Genomic DNA, 23,458 nt, shown 5'->3' with positions numbered 1-23,458 from the left:
TATTACTTATAACCCAGCTTTAGCCCTACGCCAGTTTGGTTATGCTCGAAGAGATGGTCCACATGAAGTAATTATTCAAGGCACTGTGTTTGACTATGACAACGACTCTCAAGGTCTCCGTCAAAGGTTTGTACGAGCCTGGGGCATGGTGAAAAGAAGTACTTTAGGACAGAAAAATTCTGTTCCTATGGAAACTTATCTCAGATGGGTACGCGCCAGAGCTCGTGAACTTGTCATGCCATACCTTGCAGTCGGACCGCTGATTGTTGAACCAGAGGTTGAAGGAGGTACTCCTCAGATTATTCCTTATCTTGATATGCCTACCGATGTTGAAGAATTAAAGAGATCCTGGATCCAGTTGAGAGAGGAAAGGGATACTTTTGAGACTCAGTTTGTTGCAGAAAGGAAGAAAGTGTTAGAGCTCACCAGCCAGCTTAATGAGGAACGAAGACTCAATACACATCTTCGCCCAAAAAGAAGCCGTCCCTGGGAGACTTGAGCTTTCATTGTATTTTTATTTTTCCTTTTTGTAATGAACATTGATTAAAGAAATTATTAATAAAAAGTTCCTCTCTTTTTTGTGGTTTACGCAAAGTTAAATTCCAAAAGTCCTTGAAAACATTTCATACATTGCATAGCATGACATAACATTGCATAACAGGTATTCTAAAGGATCTATGTTCTCACGGTCTTCCTATTGCAAACAGAAAAATGGCTCTCGAACAAACTGTCAAAGATCTCCAGGCTCAGAATGCTCAATTCAAGGAGATGATGCTGAGCTTATCCAAGGGGCAGGAGGAACTGAAGACTCTCTTGCTCGAGAAGAAGAAAGACCCGAAACCTGTGAGTTACATTAACCCGGGAAGAAGGCGTAAAGGACAGGCTGCAGGAATCAAGATTAGACTTCCGAAGGATCAAGAGGAGGACACGGAGAATGATTCAGAGGAGGAGAATGTCGATCCTCTCAACCAGGAGGACGACGATGAAGATTATGAAGATGAACAGTACTCTCCAAAAGAGGATAAGTATAAGTTGTTGGAAGAACGCATGCTAGTTATGGAGGGTCAGAAGGCACCCGGTCTGGATTTCGAAAGCTTGGGACTAGTCTCTGATGTGGTCATTCCTCGCAAATTCAAGATCCCCACTTTCACTAAGTACGATGGTGAGTCTTGTCCTCAAATGCATCTGAGAGCTTATGTGAGAAAGATTCAGCCGTATACCACTGATAGGAAGCTATGGATCCATTTCTTCCAAGAGAGTCTATCTGGCACACAGTTGGAATGGTATTATCAGCTCGAAAGCTCTAACATCCGCACCTGGACTGATTTAGCGACAGCTTTCTACAAGCATTACCAGTATAATTCTGAATTAGCGCCTACTCGGCTACAGTTGCAGAATATGACTATGGGATCTAAAGAAAGCTTCAAAGAATATGCTCAAAAATGGAGAGATTTGGCTGGCAGAGTCAAACCCCCTATGACTGATCGAGAATTGGTGGACATGTTCATGGGTACACTGACTGGTCCATTCTACAACCATCTACTGGGAAGTTCTTCATCAGGTTTCACTGACCTTATATTGACGGGTGAACGGGTTGAAAGTGGTATTCGAAGTGGAAAGATACAGGCAGCTACCTCCGCAAGCACCAGAAAGACCCATCAGGGAAAGAATGAACCAAATGCTGTGTACGGTGAAAGGAGTCATAACAAGAAAAATCGTGACCATGCCGTTGGAGCAATTACGATTGCAGCACCGCCATCTCAAAACTTCCAGCACAGGCAAGACAGGCCAAGAAGGCAGTTTACCAAGATCAATATGACTTTAGCACAAGCACTGCAGGGTATGCTGAAGGCGAATTTAATTACCCTCAGAGGCCCTCCTGCAAATGTCAACACTACTTCTCCTCGTTATAATCCCAATGCCAGGTGTGCATATCACTCCGATAGCCCCGGGCATGATACAAACGATTGTTGGTTGTTGAAGAATAAAATTCAGGATATGATCGACGCGGGAGAAATTGAATTTGATCCTCCGGAGACTCCTAATGTCATCACTGCTCCTATGCCTAACCATGACAAGACTGTTAATTCTGTGAATGACAATCCTCACATTGCTAATGTGGCGGACTTAACATCTCCTCTCCTGATCATCAAGAAGAATTTATTGCAAGCTGGTTTATTTCCAGGTTGTGCTGAAAGTTGCGATATTTGCGTACTTCGACCCAACGAGTGCTTGAAGTTGAGAGATGGTATTCAACGGCTGATGGATGATCGCACAATTCTCTTCGAAAAGGTTCCTAAGGTGGAAGACCCTACTAAAGAAATATCTGTGATTGCTAGGTCCAAAGCTCCAGTGAAGATTACCGCTACCAGAGCACCCGTGAAGATTACTGCCGAGCCCAAGGTAGCTCCCCTAATCATCACTGCACCTGGCCCAGTACCGTATTCCTCCAGCAAAGCCATTCCGTGGCATTATGGAGGTGATGTTTACATCCATGGCGTAAAGCAAGTTGGTAATTCTGCTAATCCTAATGACATTGCCGGAACTAGTAAAGTTACTCGAAGTGGAAGGATCTTCTCTCCAGAAATCTCACCTCCCGCCCCTGAAACCCGAGGAAAGGAACCAGTTAACCCTTCTCAGTCAGGGACACCCGTCGAAGTTACTACCGAAGATGTTGCCAAACAAGAAATGGAAGAAATGCTGAAAATCATCCGCAAGAGTGATTTTGATGTGGTAGAACAGCTGGGGCATACTCCGTCTAAGATCTCGATGTTATCCTTGTTATTATCTTCTGAATCTCATGCCAATGCATTGATAAAATTCCTGAAGACTGCTCATGTACCTCAGGAGACATCCGTCGATCAGTTCGAAAACTATGTTGCTCACCTGGCTGTTGACAATGGCCTAGACTTTTCTGATGCTGACCTGACATCAGCAGGAAAGAATCACAATAAGGCTCTGCATATCTCCATTGAGTGTAAGGGGATCACTTTGTCTCATGTGTTGATCGATAATGGCTCTTCTTTGAATGTGCTGCCGAAAGCCGTGCTCGATAAACTTGACTGTAAAAGCATTGAACTGAAACCTAGTGACATTGTGGTGCGTGCTTACGATGGTGCGAAGAGTGTTGTCCATGGTGAAGTGGTTTCCCTATCAAGATAGGACCTCAAGTCTTCAACACTATCTTTCATGTAATGAACATTCGTCCTGCCTATTCCTGCTTGCTGGGACGCCCTTGGATCCATGGGGCAAGTGCTGTAGCCTCGTCTCTCCATCAAAAGCTGAGGTATCCAATAGAGGGCAAGATTGTCACAGTGTGTGGAGAAGAAGAATATATTGTCAGTAGTGTGCAGGCCTTCAGATACGTCGAGATGGATGGTGAATTCTTTGAGACCCCTTCTCAGTCATTTGAAGTAGTCCCTCAGACTAATCCTGTCCTTAAGCCAACCTCCTGTGTGCCCAAGGTTATTAGTGCTCCTCCTGCCATGATTTCTCTGAAAGATGCTCAAGCCGTGGTTGAAAATGGTGGCCGTACTGGTTGGGGTCAACTGATCAACGTACCATACAAGTCCGACAAGTCTGGTCTGGGATTTAACTCTGAAAGGATGGTCAAAGATCAGATTAATGTTGTAGAAGATGCTGATAGCGATTGCGACCTGGATAGCTGGATTTTCCCAACAATTGGTGACAGACTCAATAATTGGAAGGCTGAAGACACTATCCCGATTTCCTTTAGTCAGGAGTAATTGTTATTGTCTGTTTTAGTGTTGCAATTTTTCTAATTTTTACAATTGAACTTCTTAAAGCATTGTGTCTATGCCCGGGGCACAATAGCTAATTTGTTAAGGGTTTTGTCATTTTCATAAGCATATTCACATTCAATAAATCAATGGACTTTTTGCATTCAAATATTGCGCTCTTTATCTTTCCTGTCATCTTCCGAAAAAGCTATGTTTTCTTACACACACTCACGTAACGAATTGCAGATCCATACCCACTCTGATCCTGTTGATAATAGTTCTACTACTGTTCATTATGACTTTGAAAATCCGATCTACCAAGCCGAGGATGGAAGTGAGGAAGATTGTGAAGTACCTGGAGAACTTGCCAGACTGGTACTGCAAGAAGAGAAGACTATACAGCCGCATGAAGAGTCAATCGAAATCGTAAACCTGGGTACTGAAGTGGACAAGAGAGAAGTCAAAATAGGAGCAGGCTTGGAAAACAGTATTAAAGAAAGATTGATTCAGATGTTACATGACTATGTAGAGATTTTTGCTTGGTCTTATGAAGACATGCCAGGATTGGATACTGATATAGTAGTGCATCGTTTGCCAACGAAGGAAGATTGTCGTCCTGTTAAGCAAAAGGTTCGCCGCATGCGTCCTGAAATGTCTGAGAAAATCAAAGCCGAAGTTATGAAACAATTTAATGCCGGGTTTCTAGCTGTTACTTCTTATCCTCAATGGGTTGCTAATGTGGTACCGGTACCGAAGAAGGATGGTAAGGTGCGAATGTGCGTCGATTACAGAGATTTAAATAAAGCGAGTCCCAAATATGACTTTCCACTCCCGCACATTGATGTTCTAGTAGACAATACCGCTCAACACAAAGTATTCTCCTTCATGGATGGATTCTCAGGTTATAACCAGATTAAGATGGCACCTGAAGACATGGAGAAAACTACGTTTGTGACACAATGGGGCACTTTCTGTTACAAAGTAATGCCATTCGGTTTAAAGAACGCTGGGGCCACGTACCAGCGTGCTATGGTGGTTTTGTTCCATGATATGATTCATCATGAAATAGAAGTATATGTGGATGACATGATAGCCAGATCTCATACTGAAGAAGAACATCTCGATCATTTGCACAAATTGTTTGAGAGGTTGAAGAAATACAAGCTGAGATTGAACCCGAACAAATGCACCTTTGGAGTAAGATCCGGTAAACTCTTGGGATTTATTGTCAGTGGTAAAGGAATTGAGGTTGACCCGGATAAGGTGAGAGCTATCCAAGAAATGCCAGTGCCCCGTACAGATAAGGAAGTCAGAGGTTTCTTGGGACGTTTGAATTACATCGCCCGGTTTATCTCCCATTTAACTGCTACCTGCAAACACATCTTCAAACTACTGAGGAAGAATCAAGAAATGATATGGAATGATGAATGTCAAGAAGCTTTTGACAAAATCAAGAAGTATCTCCAAGAACCTCCGATCCTGATGCCACCAGTTGAAGGAAGACCTCTAATCATGTATTTGACCGTGTTAGAAAATTCAATGGGGTGCGTGTTGGGGCAACATGACGAGTCTGGTCGAAAAGAGCATGCCATATACTACCTTAGCAAAAAGTTTACCGACTGTGAAACAAGATACTCACTGCTCGAGAGAACTTGTTGTGCTTTGGCCTGGGCTGCTCGCCGACTAAGACAGTATATGTTGAATCATACCACTTTGTTGATTTCTAAGATGGATCCCATCAAATACATATTTGAGAAGATTCTGAGAACTTGCTGTGCTTTGGCCTGGTTTTTGATGGATCTTCTAATGCATTGGGCAATGGTGTTGGTGTTGTAATCACTTCCCCCAAAGGTTGTCATACGCCTTTCACTGCTAGACTATGTTTCGATTGTACCAACAATATGGCCGAGTATGAAGCATGTATTTTGGTACTCAGAGCTGCTATAGACCTGAGAATCAAGTTTTTGAGTGTGTACGGAGACTCAGCATTAGTAATCAGTCAGATCAAAGGAGAATGGGACACCAAACATCCGAATTTCATCCCTTATCGAGAGCAGGTGGTGACATTAATCCCATACTTTGAAGAGATTACATTCGAACATATTCCACGAGAGGAGAATCAGTTGGCCGACGCCTTGGCCACCATGTCATCTATGTTCAGAGTCAGATGGGACAATGAAGCTCCCAGGATCACCATTGAACGACTAGATGAACTAGCATATTGTTATGAACTTAACGCTGCTGAAGTAGAAGAGAAACCTTGGTTCCACGAAGTAAAAAGATATTTAGAAGCTCAGGAATACCCTGAAGGGGCATCCATCAATGATAGAAAATTCCTGAGGAAGTTCTCCGCTAAATTCTTTTTGAGTAATGGAATATTATACAAGCGTAATCATGATTCGACTTTGCTTCGTTGCATGGATAAAAAGGAAGCAGAAAAGATTATGGAAGACATGCATGACGGTATTTTTGGGACTCACTCTAGTGGACATACAATGGCCAAGAAGATTCTGAGATCAGGGTATTATTGGTCTACCATGGAAGCCGATTGCCACCATCACTCCAGAACTTGTCACAAGTGCCAGATCTATGCGGATAAAGTACATGTGCCTCCTGCTCCATTGAACGTGTTGACAGCCCCGTGGCCCTTTGCAATGTGGGGCATTGATATGATTGGGGAGATTAAACCTACTGCTTCTAACGGACATCGCTTCATTCTTGTTGCGATTGATTACTTTACAAAGTGGGTAGAGGCAGCCTCATTTGCTTCTGTCACCAAGAATGTGGTGGCACGATTCATCAAGAGTAATCTCATTTGTCGATATGACATCCCTGAAAGAGTTATCACTGATAATGACACTAATTTGAACAACAAGATGATTACTGAACTCTGCACGCAATTCAAGATAAAACACCATAACTCTTCTCCGTACAGGCCAAAGATGAATGGCGCCGTGGAGGCTGCTAATAAGAATATCAAGAAGATCATACAAAATATGACAGTAACGTACAAAGACTGGCATGAGATGTTACCATTCGCTCTTCATGGTTATCGCACTTCAGTACGCACTTCGACAGGGGCAACTCCTTTCTCTTTAGTCTACGGAATAGAAGCCGTCTTTGTAACACCCCGATTAAAATAAGAGAATTATTTAATTGAGTTAATAGTATTTTATTAATTTAATTAAATAAAGTTGAATTATTGGATTATTATTATTATTATTATTATTATAGATATTATTTATTTTAATAATAATTAAATAAATAATATAATTGGAATATGAAGAGTGGAAGGGTAAAAGTGGAATTGGGTAAAAGAGGCCAAAGGAGATAACTGAAGGTTTTCATTTTCACGTATTTTGCCTCAGAGTCAGAAAAGGGAGAAGCGCTGAAGAGAAAGAGAAGGAAGAGGAAAAGACCAAAGATTGCTCAGAGCTTCCTTCAATCCAAAGAGGTAAGGGGTCTGAACCTTATTAAGCGATAATATGCGAGCAATTACATGATATAGGATTGGGTTGTTGATAAATTTGGGGAATTTAGGGAGATTGGGAAAGTTGTGGTTTTTGAGAGAAATTGTCCGATCTGTGAGTATGGTGGCGTTATATACATTGTAATCGAAGTATGTTGTGTATGTATGATTGTAAATGTTGATATTGGGTTGTAGGCTTAGAAGCCGCGCGTCCACTGTTTCTGCGCTTAAAATCTTGTTTATGCACATAACAGCCAAATGACGTTCGCCATTATGCCTTTGGCGCTCGCCATTTGGGCCTTTTTCCAGAATAAGAGCGTTTAACGCTAATGGCGTTCACCATTAGCCTAACGGCGTTCGCCATATCAGTTTGACAGACAGTTTTCAGAATAAGAGCGTTTAACGCTAATGGCGTTCACCATTAGCCTAACGGCGTTCGCCATATCAGTTTGACAGACAGTTTTTCCAGAATAAGAGCGTTTAACGCTAATGGCGTTCACCATTAGCCTAACGGCGTTCGCCATATCAGTTTGACAGACAGTTTTTCCAGAATAAGAGCGTTTAACGCTAATGGCGTTCACCATTAGCCTAACGGCGTTCGCCATATCAGTTTGACGGACAGCTTTCGCGTTTTAAACTCCCAGATGTGATATCGTTGTAATGTTGTTGTTGTTTTGTTGAGTTGTATGTCATGCTATTAATGATGATGATAACATGACTATATGATGTTGTTGTTGCTATGTTGATTATGATGCATGTTTGATGTGCATGCATTCATGAAAGGCCGATGCCTAGTGATGAACGGACTGAGTTCCAATGATGTTGTTGACTCCGGGCTTGTTGAGAGGCTTGGTTCCTTATGGGGAACTCGGATTCTATGGTGGTGAATCTGGGAGTAGTGATCCTGTAGTGGTCACAAAATGGGTATACCGAGTCGTGTTGAGTCATGCATGGGTGTGTGCATTGCAATTGATGTGTTGTTTTGTTGATATTCATGAGTTTGTTGATTATAATGATGATTGTGATGATCCGTGTTGACATATGTGCAAATTATTCATATTATATTCGGTCGTTATATTATTGTTTAATAATGTAATTCTCACCCCTTCTGCATGTGTTTATGTTCATCTATGATGAGCAATGTGCAGATAATGAGGAGTAGCTTTTGTTGAGGTGAAGAATAAGTGTAGAGTTATTCTACAGAGTCGAGTCAATGCTCTGGTCATGTGACACCGGGGTTATGGGATTCAATAGAGATTATATTATTATTTAAGTTGTGTATGAAGACTAATTTATTGATATGTTTTGTTGAAACATTTTTATAAATCGTTAATTGTGTTGTTGTCCGCTGCGAAGTTTTATTAAAATAAATGAAATATTTTTATGTTGTAAAGTGATGAGTGTTAAGTTGAATGAAATGTAAACTCTTCTACATGTTGTACTCTGATAAATTCTTTAAATATGTCGTTTGGGTAGAAGGGTGTTACAGTCTTACCGGTGGAAGTTCAGATTCCCTCTCTAAGAATCATGAAAGAGGCAAGTTTAGACGAGGATGAATGGATTCAGAATCGGCTCGATCAGATAAATTTGATTGATGAAAAGAGACTTGCAGCTATTTTCCATGGGCAGGTATATCAGAAGCGCATGACCCAGGCATTTAACAAAAAGGTCAAAAGACAGGTGTATCAATTCGGCGACTTGGTGATCAAGCGTATCATTCTACCACAAGGTGATCCCAGAGGTAAATGGACCCCCACATATGAAGGGCCATTTGTAGTTAAGAAGGTATTCTCTGGTGGAGCCATGATACTTGCTACGATGGATGGCGAAGACTTCCCGCATCCCGTGAACGCAAACATAGTCAAAAAATACTATGCATAAAAGAGACCCGCTAGGTCGACGTACCTAGGCAAAAGTAAGGGCATCCCGGCGAACCAAAAGGGTTCGGGCAAAAATTAGGGATAAACATATAAAAATGTACACCCGGCAAGTCGAAAACCTGAAAAGGCGGCTTGGGCAAAAAAGGGTATCCTGGTGGACTGAAAACCTGAAAAGGAGGTCCAGGCAAAAATTAGGGATTAAAAGCGTGTGACTATGTCCCGTTCTCAGACAACTTCATCCAAGTTCAAGGGACTGAACAAGCCAATCAATTCTATCCGACAGCAGGAGATGAGACGCTTGAAGACATAATGACAGTAGTAGAATTAAAATCAACAGGGCTTTTCCTTCATAGCTTTTCTTTATGTTCTCGACAATTTCCTCTTACTAGGATTTATGTCTCCATGTACACAAGTTTCCTGTTTATAGGCCCTCTTTCAAAATCAATATAATTTTACTTCCAAAAAGATGCTTTTGTTTTACTTTCTCTGTTTTGTTTGCATAAACGTCCATTGATTTAATTTGAATTGATATATGCATTTGAATATGATTGATGTTTACCGAAAAAACATGCATGAAATAGCAATAACAGTTACTGAAAGACTTTAGGGTCGAAGATAAGGTCTAACCATGCTTTCCAATGAATCCGTTGCTAATTCCATTCCCCAGCATAAACCAGCTATTCCCCAGAAGAGGTTGGCATCACCAGACAGACTGGTCATCTCTTCCATCCCCAGCCGGGCTCTGTTGAGTGTTTCCACCATCAGACAGAAATCAAATACCCCCAGCTAAGAAAAGGTCATCAATACAAGTATCTCCAACCAGAAGATGGGGATTTATTTTCCCCAGGGAGTCGCCAGGAAAAACTTTTCAGACGCATAATTCATTCATTACATCATTTCACAGCATCCGCATGCATACATTGTTCGCATTTATAAACATAAAATATCTCATGCATCATGACATGGCATGAAGCTAACTTTATTTTTCAGGTTAATTATCCTCCTGATACAGTCAAAACAAAGGTCCATTCAGACGGACATCTTTATCAATTACATTCAAGATTCAAATACACCCCAGATATTCATTGCAAACACAACATATGACTCCCGCAACTCAGATGCGATCTAACGTACGATCTATTCTGATCCGCAAATCCTCAGATACTGCCTAGCGTACGGTACATTCCGGGGTGTAGTCTAGCGTACGACTACTTTCTTCTTCAGATACAGCCTAACGTACGGCTCATTCTGCAACTCCAATACGGTCTAACGTACGACCCATTTGGATCTTCAACTCAGATACGATCTAACATACGATCCATTATGACCCCTTTTCAGATACAGCCTAACGTACGGCTCATTCTGCAACTCCAATACGGTCTAACGTACGACCCATTTGGATCTTCAACTCAGATACGATCTAACATACGATCCATTCTGACCCCTTTTCAGATACAGCCTAACGTACGACTCATTCTGCAACTCCAATACGGTCTAACGTACGACCCATTTGGATCTTCAAATCCTCAGATACTGCCTAGCGTACGGTACATTCCGGGGTGTAGTCTAGCGTACGACTACTTTCTTCTTCAGATACAGCCTAACGTACGACTCATTCTGCCACTCCAATACGGTCTAGCGTACGACCCATTTGGACCTTCAAATCCTCAGATACGATCTAGCGTACGATCCATTTTGATCTTTCATCCCCAGCGAAGTCACCCGCCTAAGGGGTAACTCACCTTGCTATCCATATACGATTTAGCATGTGGTCCATTCTGATCTTTTATCCCCAGCAGCATATGACACACTCTGACTCCCCAGCGAAGTCGACACCCTAATGGATGACTCACTATACGGTCTAACGTACGACCCAGTGTGGCACCCATGTCTTCAAATTGGTCTAACGTACGATGCGATATGAAGCTCTCATCATCAAACTTCCTGGATGGCATCTTTAAGCCCATCTCCATCAAGACTAATTGACAAGTGCAAATTTTTGGGGCATTCTAGTGTTCAATAATCTTCTACCTCCAGACCACGAATGGCGTACATGCCATCCTAACTCTCTCGGTTCAAGAATATTGAACAGGGGCAGCTGTCATACCCCAAAATTTGCCCATTAATCTTGCAAAACATTTCTCGAAGCACTCCAACTTATTCCGCAAGGCACTGACCTTAAAGGAACAAAAGCCCAGCTCACAACAGGCCCAATCCAGAAAAAGGCCCAAACTAGCTTGCTCGCTAGGCGAGCATCTCCTTCGCCTAGCGAAACTTGCGAATACCAGAATTATTGGGCTTCATTCTGAGCCCATTAGGTCACAAATGGCCTGCTCGCTAGGCGAGCAAATCCTTCGCCTAGCGAAGCTTGCGAATATCAGAATTTCTGGGCTTCATTCTGAGCCCATTAGGTCACAACAAGAGCATTATAAATAGCCAAGCTTCAGTCAGAAACAGAAAAGGGGAACGACAGACGAAGACGGACAGAAACCCTGGCATAGAAACCCTGGAGACTAACTCAGAGAATTCCGAGTAAAGAAACCCTGAAGGAACCCAGCGGCATCAAGGTTACCTCTGCCCAATCCAATCCGATTCGCCAATCCAAAGTCGCAATTCAGTTTGCAAACAGGTTTGCACCGCTATTATCGCCTTATGTTCTTAATTTGCATATGGCATTATGATTAAATTTATGAAAATATCTTAAGTTTGGCATGTGAATTTTTAGTGTGTATATGAATACCTTAAATGATTAACCATGTAATAGCTGTAATGAAAGCCATAAGACATAAAATTGGCTGAAATTGTACTGTTATCAAAACCGGAACCCGCAGCCGCTCGCTAGCACATCGCTAAGCGAGCATGCAGCGAGTATTCGCTAAGCCTTCGCTAGGCGAAGCATGAGCGAATGTGACAGTAGCTGACTTTTCTGTTCTTTTTTTTCTTGCCCATCTGACATGTTTTATCATAGCCATGCATTGTTTATCTGATCCTGTTATTGTTGTGATTTCTTTTGTGGTGTAATTCTCGATTGCACCCTGATTTGGTATTCTGACATGTTTGCTGAGTTTTGTAAAGGTTCACATATCCCCGGAAAAGATAGCTTGGTAGGTATTCCACTTTATTTGTGGGATACCCTTGTGGAGATTCACCCTAAATCACTTAACTGATTTCAATGCATTAATTTTAATGTGGAGACCCACCCTAAATTACCTAGCTGATTTTAATGTATTGGTTTCATTGTGGAGATTCATCCTAATTACCTAATTAATTGTAAAACTTTGCCTTTAAATAAGTGATCTTGGACCTCTCTTTGTTGCCCTACGGTATTACGGTATAACGGTCATGTCCCGCGAATGTGGGGATATACTTAGCAAAGACCCTTCGATTAAATCATCATAAAATAAATCATAGTCCCTCGGATGTTGCCTTCGAATATATGATTTTGTCCCTCGATGACCCTTCGGTGTAGTCTACGGTTAAATGATGAGTGTCCCTTCAAATGCTAAGGTATCCTTACAACTGTTGCCTTCAATGACCAATCGATGACCCTACGATGACCCTTAAATCCAAAAGGACAAGACTACTTACTTCTCAATAGTAAGGATAGTTTTACCCTCATAAGGATAGGAAATGCCCATAAAGACCCTAGGAAGGTATAACTCTTAATTGCTGGCTCACAACCTAAAATATTTTTCACACCCCACCTTTTCAAAACATCTTTTAGAAAATCACCACTTGGTATACATTCATACTAGAATCATTACCGAGTTATATTTTTCTAAACTACTTTTAAAAATAAACGAGATAACCACTTTGTATACATTCATACGAGAATCATTACAAAGTTAAATTCTCTTTTCAAAACATTTTCTAAATGAATCACAACCACTTTTTCCAGACAAACATAAGTGATCAAGCAATTAAGAGCCCATGGATAACCATGGATACAAAGGGTGCTAACACCTTCCCTTTGTATAATGTACCTCCCGAACCCAAAATCTAATCGAGGTCTTTCCTGTTCTTTTTCGCCTTTCCTTATTGGATAAAAGAAAAGTCGGTGGCGACTCTTGCTAACCGCGACATTTGCTTTCCAAAGCAAAACACAAAAAGTCAGTTCACCGTATGACATAGTCTAATTTACAAACATGTTCTATCACCAACAACAACTATAATGCACCTAATACGGAATGCATTAAACCCGCAGTTCGTGATCCTATTGTTACAAGGTCTCACCATAATATCTTCAAACCATAGAAAACATTTGTTGCCACCAAACATGAGTTACAAGAAAATCTTGAACCGTCCACCATCACTCAAGCTCTTAAAATATCACACTGGAGAGATGCATGCTCAGCAGAATTTAATGCACTAATGAATAATGGCACTTGGACCTTAGTTCCACGAGACACACATACCAATTTGGTCGGCTGCAAGTGGTTGTTCAGAATTAAAAGAAATCCGGATGGAAGTGTGGCACGATATAAGGCCAGGTTAGTAGCAAAGGGATTCACTCAAACACCAGGTCTTGATTTCAAAGAAACCTTTGCTCCCGTTGTAAAACCTCAAACAATTAAAGTAGTCCTCACGACCGCACTCGGACAAGGGTGGAGTTTACATCAAATGGATGTTAACAATGCATTTCTGCAAGGCAAATTATCTGAAAATGTATACATGCAACAACCTCCTGGTTTCATCCATTCAGAATTTCCAAATCATGTTTGCAAACTTCAAAAAGCCATTTATGGTTTGAGACAAGCTCCTCGTGCGTGGCATGAATCGCTTAAAAACTTTGTGATTTCAGTTGGTTTCTCCACAAGCTTAAGTGATCCCTCATTGTTCATCTACAATAAAGACGGTGTCCATGCTTTCTTACTCGTCTATGTTGATGATCTACTGCTGACAGGTAACAACACTTCATTCTTAAATCAGTTCATGACAGAGCTTTCGAATTTTTTTTCTCTCAAACAACTTGGGTTTCCACATTATTTTCTTGGCATAGAACTTATTCCAATCAAAACTGGCTTGTTTCTGTCACAACATGGTTACATCAGAGACCTATTGCATAAGTTCAATATGGCAGGTGCTAAAACTACAACAACTCCATTGTGTATGACTACACCCCTCAAGTTAGAGGATGGATCAACTCCTGCTGACTCAAAAATGTTTCGTAGCATCATTGGAGCTCTTCAATACATCACATTAACCAGGCCAGATCTATCGTTTGCCGTAAATAAACTGTCACAATTCATGCATCAACCAACTGAATTGCATGTTCAGCAACTTAAAAGAGTATTACGGTATCTCAAGTTCACTATCAACCATGGCTTGAAACTTACGAAGCCAATTCATCTGAAATTACAAGCATATACCGATGCGGATTGGGGTGGTAATCATGATGACAAAATATCAACTTCAGCCTACATAATTTACAGCCGCGAGATCCTCAACAGAAGCAGAATACAGGTCTGCTGCCAATTCTACAGCATAAATTATGTGGCTCTCAAATCTTTTGGGTGAACTTGACATACAATCTCAAATACCTACCATTTTCTGTGATAATATTGGTACAACTTACCTATGTTCTAATCCAGTTTTTCATTCAAGAATAAAGCACATCGCACTTGACTATCATTTTGTGCGGCAACAAGTTCAAAATGGAAAACTTACAGTCTCTCACATCTCTACAAAGGACCAACTTGCAGATATTCTCACAAAACCGGTACATCGTAGTCGGTTCACACATCTTAGAGACAAAATTGGAGTCGTTGACTGTGACCCAATTTTGCGGGGGCATAATAGATAACTATAACTAATACTGTATTTATTTGTATTATTGCTTAATAGTAGTAGTTAGTTACCTATCTAATAGGAACTGACTGTGGATTATCCATCCCTAATCTCAAGGAAGAACTCCCTTAATATTTGGAGTTTCAGTTTCACCTCTGTATTATAAATAGCCATCATTTTGGCAATTACAATATATAAAACAATCATCACTTTTATTGACGTCCATACATATTATTTCAGAAAGTTCATACTTCAGAGAATACAATTGATATGTTGACCAAGTCATCACCAGTGACAAGTTCAAATACTATTTTTACTTGTTACATGTTTCCCAGTGGTAAGCAGAATGTCTACTCTCCAGTTTTTAGGATGAATCGTTATGTAGGAAGTCTTCATAGAATTTGATATTCGTCAAGATGGATATTATTGAGTATAAGTCATATTCTTGAGATAATTATGAGTTATCGAGTTAGATAATTATAAATTATTGAGAGTATAACCTATTTTGTTAAGATGATTATGAGTAGAGATAATTATTTATTGAGGTAAATTAGGATTTCTAACACCGTAATCCAATATAAATTCACAAGACATAAATAACTACTTTATAATCGCAAACGAAGACAATTTAGCTAAAAAAAACATGATGTGTTTCATGTTACTCTTCTAACCGTTTGCAATAAAAAAATGCTTTCAATTTTTGTAATTATATGATACTTTGCATCCATATCCCAAATATTCTTACTATAAAAGATACTTACCAAAACATATTACGGAGGTGGCCATGTCCTTTAAAGTAAAACAAATATAATCCAAAATCTTATTTATTATAGATTTTGATTTTGATATTTAATATTTAGAAATTATTTTTATATAGAATTAAAAGAAAGTAATTTTAAAAAAAATGTTTTTTTTTGAAAAAATACTAAAAAAACAATTAGAACATCCTTTAGAAGTGATTATTTAAAAAAAACGTGATTTTCTTCCGAAAAAAATTAAGAAAAGCACCATGAGTCTTGTTGAAGTTGTTTTTCCCTAAAAATAACAATTAATCAAATCTTATGCCATTCCGTTGAATAAATTGAGTTTAATTTAAACTTTTCAAATAAATAAAAAATCAAAGATATATTAAACTGGCCAAGTGAAGAAAAGATATATTATTAAATTAAATAATAAAACAAATTAAATAAAATTAAGATAAAAATGGCAAAGAATTGAAATCGAGTAGTGAAATTGCGTAATGGGGGTAGGGTTGTTATTGGCATGCCATGGATTGGTCACAGCGTTGGTGGTTGTTTCTTTTCTCTGCGGTCGATGGCCAATTTTCGATGGAACTTTCATTCAACGCATTAACCACTTCATCACTTTCGGTGCTTACGATTACTTCCTGTAATCTATAACTAACTTTCTCTCTCTACAATCTTTCATTTTCATGTTTTGACGATTTCTGAATCTCACTTTTCGTTCATTTTCAGGCGTTTCGTTGGCGCTGTTTTTGGCTCTAAGTGCACGAATGCGGTTCTTTCTGTTGAATATTACTGCTGCGATCGTCCCAATCCTCTATTACAGGTTTCTGATTTGTTTAATTTTGATTCTCATGTTAGTTAGATTCATCTTCAATCTCTTGCTTAATTATGTAAACTAAGGACATGTTTGAATTGACATACACAATTCATTCCAAGAGCTTACAGAGAGATTTTATGAAGTTATGACATGCTGTTAAACTATTTTCAGCTTATTTTCATAAGCAAAATAGCTTAGAGTTACTATTTGAAATCAATTAGACTTTATTTTTTTATTTTTTATTTTTTATTTTTTTGTAAAAATGACTTATACATAAGCAATTATATAATTTAGTTATTTTTTTTACATAAGCACTTATATAAAAAACTTATACATAAGCACTTATATGATTTAATTCTGTTTATTATAAATAACTTAAACATAAGAACTTATATGATTTAACTTTGTTTGTTTACGGATTATATAAAAAATGATTTTGGTATTTAATAATTTAGAGATTCATTTTTAAAGAGTTTTAAGAAAAGCAGAAGCTGTTTTATGTTTGTACATCGGAATAAAAATCACTTAAAAAGAATCAGTTATATAAACTGATTTTCTAGCGAAGCTACTATAAACAGTTTCTCAACCGAAGTTGCCTTTATTTTATTTTTTCTTTCAGATTTTAAAAAGTTGTAACAAACAGATAAAATTTCAAAAGTGATTATTTGTTTAAAAAAAGTGATTCTGTTAGAAAAAAAGTGTAACAAACGAGACTCTAAGAAACAGCAGTGACATTATATCCAGTATAGTCAAGATCGAGTGCTGGATTGTAGGATCTTACGTGCCAAGGATGCTTGAGAGTGCAATGATCAGAGAAAGATCGTTTTCGTCCGGTGTGGTCAAGATCGGGCTTTTGAAGCAAGATCGTAAAAAAAACTTGATGGGCCTTTTTTTTGGGCCTGGATTATAATTTTCATGTTTTTGCGTATGTGTGTGTATAAATATATATGAAATTACCATTTTTCCCTTCGGTAGGATCTTACGTGTCGTGCTACCGATTCAAGTTTTACGATCTTTCACAAGCCGACCAATCCTTTTTAAGATCTCGTGCTTGACTACATTGATTATAGTATACCAAACTATTTTCTTCTAAGAAAATATTATAATGCTTATTGAAACATCATTTTGTTGTGTTATGTCTCTTTGTTTGTTAAACAAAGTTTGTGTTTATTGCAGATTATATATCTTGTGATAATCAGCTTTACATATTATTTCGTTGCCAGCTCTTCCTTTGTGTACATCCCTGGATACTATTTAAGTGCAACTCACAAGTAGGGTTTCCGGAACGCTGTAATTGTACTCTTTTCTTGCTTTATGTTTTCTTCACCATTATTCTATCCTGAATTTTGTTAGACCTTAGGTACACAAGCTTCCTGGCAGCTTCTGTTGGAATTCTGCTTTTTCTCTTGACCAGCTTTTGTGATCCTGGAACAATAAAGGCTGAGAATGTTTCTCAATATCTTGCTGCTTATCCATATGATAATATCATTTTTTCAGAGAAAGAATGCTCTACTTGCAAAATTCCAAAGTGAGTTTGTTGTTAGTTTTGAATTTGGTGAAATATTGGAATATATCTATAATATTGTCTTAATTTTCTTTGCAGACCTGCTAGATCAAAGCATTGCAGCATTTGTGATCGCTGTGTTGCACGTTTTGATCATCACTGTGGATGGATGGTTAGAAATCCTTGAAGTTTCCCATCTTTATAAGATTACTTAAGTGGCTCTTATTTAATAACTTGTTTTGCTTGCAGAACAATTGCATAGGGGAGAGAAACACCCGATACTTCATGGCTTTTCTTTTATGGTGAGTTCTATTGTATATGTGGCACATCTGCTTGTTATAGATAAAGTTCATGTTATATCAGAAACTTTATAGAACTCCATACAAAAAAAGCACAAACACGCATAACTCTCCTAGTCCTACTGTATGACTACCCTAAATACACAATTAAATAACTACTAAATAACTTTTCTGCCATATAACTACCTTATTACTTATTGTGCCCCTATTATTTTCTTATTTCTCCTAGAGTACATAAGACACATTTTAGCCTTGTATTCTGCGTGATCCAGAACCTGGTCCACATTTTGACTTTGGACTCTAACACTACACCTGTAGCCTTGTCCACAAAGCTAAGATTGGGAAATTGAGTCTGTAGAGAGTGTGGTCATCTTCCCAAGTCCCATATGGTATTATCTATGACCTTGCCTTTCTACCTGACTAATCCGAATTGGGAATTACCTCCCCATCTTGATAAACACCTGATACGACTCGGCAAGTCATAAGGAAAGAGTTTTAATTGGAGTGAATACACATCCTTGTTTTTGATAGCCTCTTTAAGGAGTGAGACTTGAAGAATAGGATCTACCCTTGTATGCAACCTCACAGTATTTGACAATATTTGGCAATAATTTATTGCCAAATATTGTGAATAATTTGTAAAGGACCATAATAATTTTTCTGCCAATTTCTGGTGGATCATTCTAGAAATGCGTTATGCCTTTTGAGCCTCAATTTAAGAAAGCACCGTTCGCCCATTAAATGGTCCAGTTCTTTTCTAGTCCTCGCATATCTTCATTTGGTCTTGTGCCCTAGCTAGATTATACTACTCTGTACCAATTTATAAACAAAAAACTAATATTTCACACTTATTAAGAAAATTTAAATTTGTGTCTTTTTTAGAATATGTTTATGAGAAGATATAAAAACAAATTTGATTGGTCGTTGTTAATGGAAAATATGAGAGAGAAACTAAATTAAATTAAATTTGTATTTAATTTTACTTTGAAAATGATGAATTTTTTAGAATAAAATGATTAAATGAAATAGAGTTGGTGTTTTTTGCTTTTTTTTGTTTTGTTTATAAATTGGTACAGAGGGAGTATTTCCATTGAACTGAGTTTCATCCTTTTCAAATAACTCCCTTGACAATACTTCAACTCAGTCTTATTCTTCAAGAAACCAGTGACAGTAGGAGGCTTCCTTTCATAGACTTCAAAAGGGCTTTGGCTAATGGAAATTTATAATGAAATTGTGTATCAAAATCCAGTCCCCGGCACCCAACATCTGGGTTGTTTAGCAGCTACGTATTCTAGATCCCATGATGCTTAGGTACGGGTATGGTACCCGGTGCGGGTATCGGTATAGGACACACATTTAAAAAAAAATCAAAGTACGGGTATGTTAATAAATGTTAAAAAATGTGGTTGGACCTAACTCAACTCTACAAAATCGGTTGGTAGAATGGGGACTGCTCCACTTATAAACACATGTTCAAACCATATATTATCCGATGTGAGACTCTTAACAATAAAAAATAAGAATTTTTTATGAAATATATGAATAGAGAACTAAATTGTTAGGTTAACAACAGAACATTACTATAAAAGTTTAAAAACGTAAAAATAATGTTAAGATACAATAACGAAGAAATTAAATACTACATAAATATACTATATCCATATTTGAGAAAATCATAGATTTCATTCTAAACCGAATAATAAGAAAAAAATGAAGTACCACGAGTACGGTACGTGTACCTGGTACGGGTGCGTACCTGGTACCGGTGCTTCACCATTTTAGAAGTACTCATGCATAGACCCCAGTCTGCCCATTGGTTTTAGGGGTGGTGGAAAAAAAATCATTTTAATCACAGTATCCTGCAATATGAAAAGCTCTTTCTAGAGTACCCGATGAATTTCAGATCTTGATTCCTGATCAGTGATCACTAATAATGGATTTAAGAAGTCCATATAACTGCTCCATTAGACAACTACGTAACAGTCCTAACATATAATTGCCATGTTACTAGTTCTTCCATCATTTTTTCTTATTTATGCTAGAGTACACTAGCCACATTTTAGACTTGTTTTCTGCATGATCTAGAACATGGCCCACATTTTGATTATGGGCTTTAACAGTTATAGTTGACAAAATGTATTTTTACGTGATTATTATTTTGTGTAATCTATCTTCTTTGTATAAGGAACTCCAGAAAGCAGGGCAAATTAAATTTAAAAACTAAGTAAAACCGAGTGAATTTCCTTTACTCAGGATAAAGTTATTGAGCTGGCTTTTGCTCGAAAACACCAGGCATCTTCGTGAATATCAGATTGAAAATACCTCACTGAAAAGTCCTCTTAGTATGCTGGGTTCTGGTAATTTTCAGAATCTGGGTCGTCCACTTGGTCAATCTTGTGTTTAAAACTATAGCCTTGGTGGCTATACGGTTGTGATGCGTTCCATCAGAGACTATTTTATTATGCATTGAGTTACTTAGAGCAAGCATATTTATGTTGGAATGAAGGGGATGCTTCATTTTTATGTGACTGGATTTATTCAATCTTGGTGACTGAAATTTTATGAACATCTGGACAGAAACTTTACTTGGTGTTATTGCTAGGGCTAGAAATATGCTAAGTTTTTGTAATCCTTTATTGCACTTTGTTATAGCAGAATGCACACATTTTAAGAGTGTTTCTTCCCCATTGAAACCGCTGTGGGTTGAATAATTCTTTTGTTTTATCTTCTACGTGTATTCAACTCATGCCACTTACATGTCCTGTACCAGTGTACTGCTGTTCCACCATCTGATGTTCCAAGTTCACACACATTATGAACATGTGTCTTTTTAATTATGCTACTTTTGCATCATAAATTGTTTCCCTTACTATGTAATAGGTAAAATAAATATTAAAAATCTAAATTCATTTCTAGTTTTTCTTAGTACTAATTTTAGTGGCTGATTTCCTTTCCGGCATTGATATGCAATGCATTATGCACTCTTCATTTTAAGTTCTTATTTGTGATTCATTCATGTCTTGTAGGCATTTCCTTTTATGTATGTATGGAACAGTTGCTGTTTGTTTAATTCTTGCAGGAAGACTGAAAGAATTGAAAGTTATTTATATTCTAACAGGTAATATAGATTTACAGGTAAAATATTTATTTCTAGATTATATAGTTTCTTTTACTGTTTTTGAAACTTATTTTCTTATCTGAACTTTGCAGTTTATTATGGAATAGAAAATTCTTTTTGGGATTTAGCTCCCCATGTTGCACAGGTAAGGTTTTTTAATACTTCTTGATTATCATGTATTTCTATTTTGAGTTTGACTTCCTATTTTCCATTTTAGTGGTTGTTGGGATCCTACAACACACAGATTCTTCTTATAGTGTTCCTTGCAATTATTGGGATGCTGTTAGCCGGTTTCTTTGGTTACCATGCAAAGCTTTGCCTTAGCAACACTACCACTAATGAGGTACTTTCTACATAGAAACATACATCATTTTAGTTCTATATTAAGTGACTCAGTTCTACATGATCGTTTGTATCGTCTTACTTATTTATCCATGAGAATATATGATGATTAGAATCCACTACCATTAGTTACTGGCCAAGGGAATGTCAAATGCGATTGTTACATTATTTGTATTGTCTGTGTTTTTCATTTCTGTATCTTCCTCGGTAGCAGAATCCTTGCTTTCACAACCCTGCACAAACTGTGGACAGTTTTCTTGGTAAGAAGAAAACAGTTCAGGTGTGGCCACTTGAACTCAGACGGAACCACCTTTACAGTTTTGCTGGTTTGTGAAGGCAGGCTCGCGCAAGTACCATTGCTCATGGTATTTTATCATTATCCAATCTTCTTGGTGTTAGTGGCTTATTTAGCTGGAAATTGTGCAAGTGCACTTATCAGAGGCACTAGTGACACTGGAATTCAATGCAACTAACGACTTCTTTCTATATCTCAGACCTTTAAGTGGCAAGAGTACATGGACTGGCAGAGAAAGTTTAAAGAAGCGCAGGCCAGTGCTGCTGCGCTAAGACAAAGTATCAGTGGAATAAACGGTGAAATAAAACAGCCCAAATCGAGCAGCAAATGGAGAGCATTCTTTCGAAGATCACCTCTAGAAGACGTGGTAGTTGTTAAGAATAATGTTTATAATAAAGGTCTCCTTCACAATATTCAGGAGGTTGTTTCCCCTTTTTCTACAAGGCAGTCCTTTACGCAAACAAAGTTGAAGTCTAGCTGAGTATGCTCCTAACAAACACACATTTCCTTTTAGCTATTGAAGGTCTTGGCGGCTAGATGCACATAATTTTGAATGGGCATGTCTCTACAGTCCTTTAGACTACCCCATAATTCATTGTGAAAGCCAGAAATATGGTATTAATTATGTTGAAGGAGTTCAGGACTAGTTCTAGATTGAAAGTTGATGATTTGATAGTTCTTGTGTCTGTGTTGATTGTGTTGTACTGTTTCATATTAACAAAAGTAGAAATGTATACACATTGCAATTTTTATCTGTAACGAGGGGTTTGGCTCATTTCAAATTTAAGGTATACTATGGAGAATAACTAATAATGTTAGTGGAGCTATGCATGGTCAATTGATATTTACTTATTTATAAGCTAGAATGGGAGGATCATGAAGGATTCACGGATTTGTAATTGTCTTTCTTGTGGAGTTAATGATGAACACCTAGAATGATCGATTTTAAATAGATTTTCTAAATAGATCCATCAAGAAAGTTAACTTTATTTTGCGGATTTTACCCGGTACCCTATGAGGTGCATCCCTACAATTTTAAAGAAAAATCAATTTTAATCCTCCCTTTATATACTTTTCCAAAATTTTATGAATTTAAAAAAAAATATTTTCTCCCAAAATTAAATCTCAAAAATCCGATAGCTATAGCATAATTTTGATAGATTTTTTAAACAATTACTAATAAAAAAAGTTCGATCTAAATTTTAGGTAAATTGATAAATCTGGCATTGTGTTTTTCCTAGATTTTTGAAAATTTTGGCATGCTGGCATACAAGATTTTTTCAACACCTTCATAAATTTGGTAGTTTTTTTTCTTCTTTAAGTTAAGAATGAAGATGGACATGGGAAGTTCTAGAAGATTTTACATCAGATCACCATGTGGAATGTCGGCATTCTGTGCTCCTATAACATAAATCTCATCGTCTTGGTTTATCAAATTCATGAAGTTATTAGTAAGAAGAA

At 38.0% G+C, this 23,458-nt stretch overlaps 1 protein-coding gene across 2 annotated transcripts; it reads left to right on the top strand.

Moving 5' to 3' along the window:
• The first annotated feature begins 16,069 nt into the window (after nt 1-16,069).
• Nucleotides 16,070-22,772, top strand: LOC127132316 (probable protein S-acyltransferase 17). 2 transcript variants are annotated; one of them, XM_051061241.1, is made up of 10 exons: nt 16,070-16,265; nt 16,352-16,445; nt 17,616-17,710; nt 17,800-17,967; nt 18,043-18,115; nt 18,193-18,245; nt 21,269-21,360; nt 21,453-21,505; nt 21,605-21,703; nt 22,197-22,772. In XM_051061241.1, the coding sequence occupies exons 1-10, from the start codon at nt 16,117-16,119 to the stop codon at nt 22,476-22,478; spliced, it is 1,158 nt and encodes a 385-aa protein (XP_050917198.1). In that variant the 5' UTR covers nt 16,070-16,116; the 3' UTR covers nt 22,479-22,772. The 2 variants fall into 2 exon arrangements, with proteins under 2 accessions (XP_050917198.1, XP_050917197.1); XM_051061240.1 differs by having other exon boundaries at nt 16,073-16,265; nt 21,578-21,703.
• Nucleotides 22,773-23,458: the final 686 nt, after the last annotated feature.

This window comes from Lathyrus oleraceus, chromosome 3 (genome assembly GCF_024323335.1).
Source record: "Lathyrus oleraceus cultivar Zhongwan6 chromosome 3, CAAS_Psat_ZW6_1.0, whole genome shotgun sequence".
Lineage (NCBI taxonomy): Eukaryota > Viridiplantae > Streptophyta > Magnoliopsida > Fabales > Fabaceae > Lathyrus > Lathyrus oleraceus.
This window is presented reverse-complemented; position numbering and strand designations above follow the sequence as displayed.

Excerpts from the sequence above, each read along its gene's own strand:
- LOC127132316 (XM_051061240.1), top strand. The coding sequence starts at position 16,117 with ATGGGGGTAGGGTTGTTATTGGCATGCCATGGATTGGTCACAGCGTTG. Across the intron at positions 16,266-16,351 it reads GGTGCTTACGATTACTTCCT|GCGTTTCGTTGGCGCTGTTT; the intron begins GTAATCTATAAC and ends GTTCATTTTCAG. Across the intron at positions 17,711-17,799 it reads TATTTAAGTGCAACTCACAA|GTACACAAGCTTCCTGGCAG; the intron begins GTAGGGTTTCCG and ends GTTAGACCTTAG.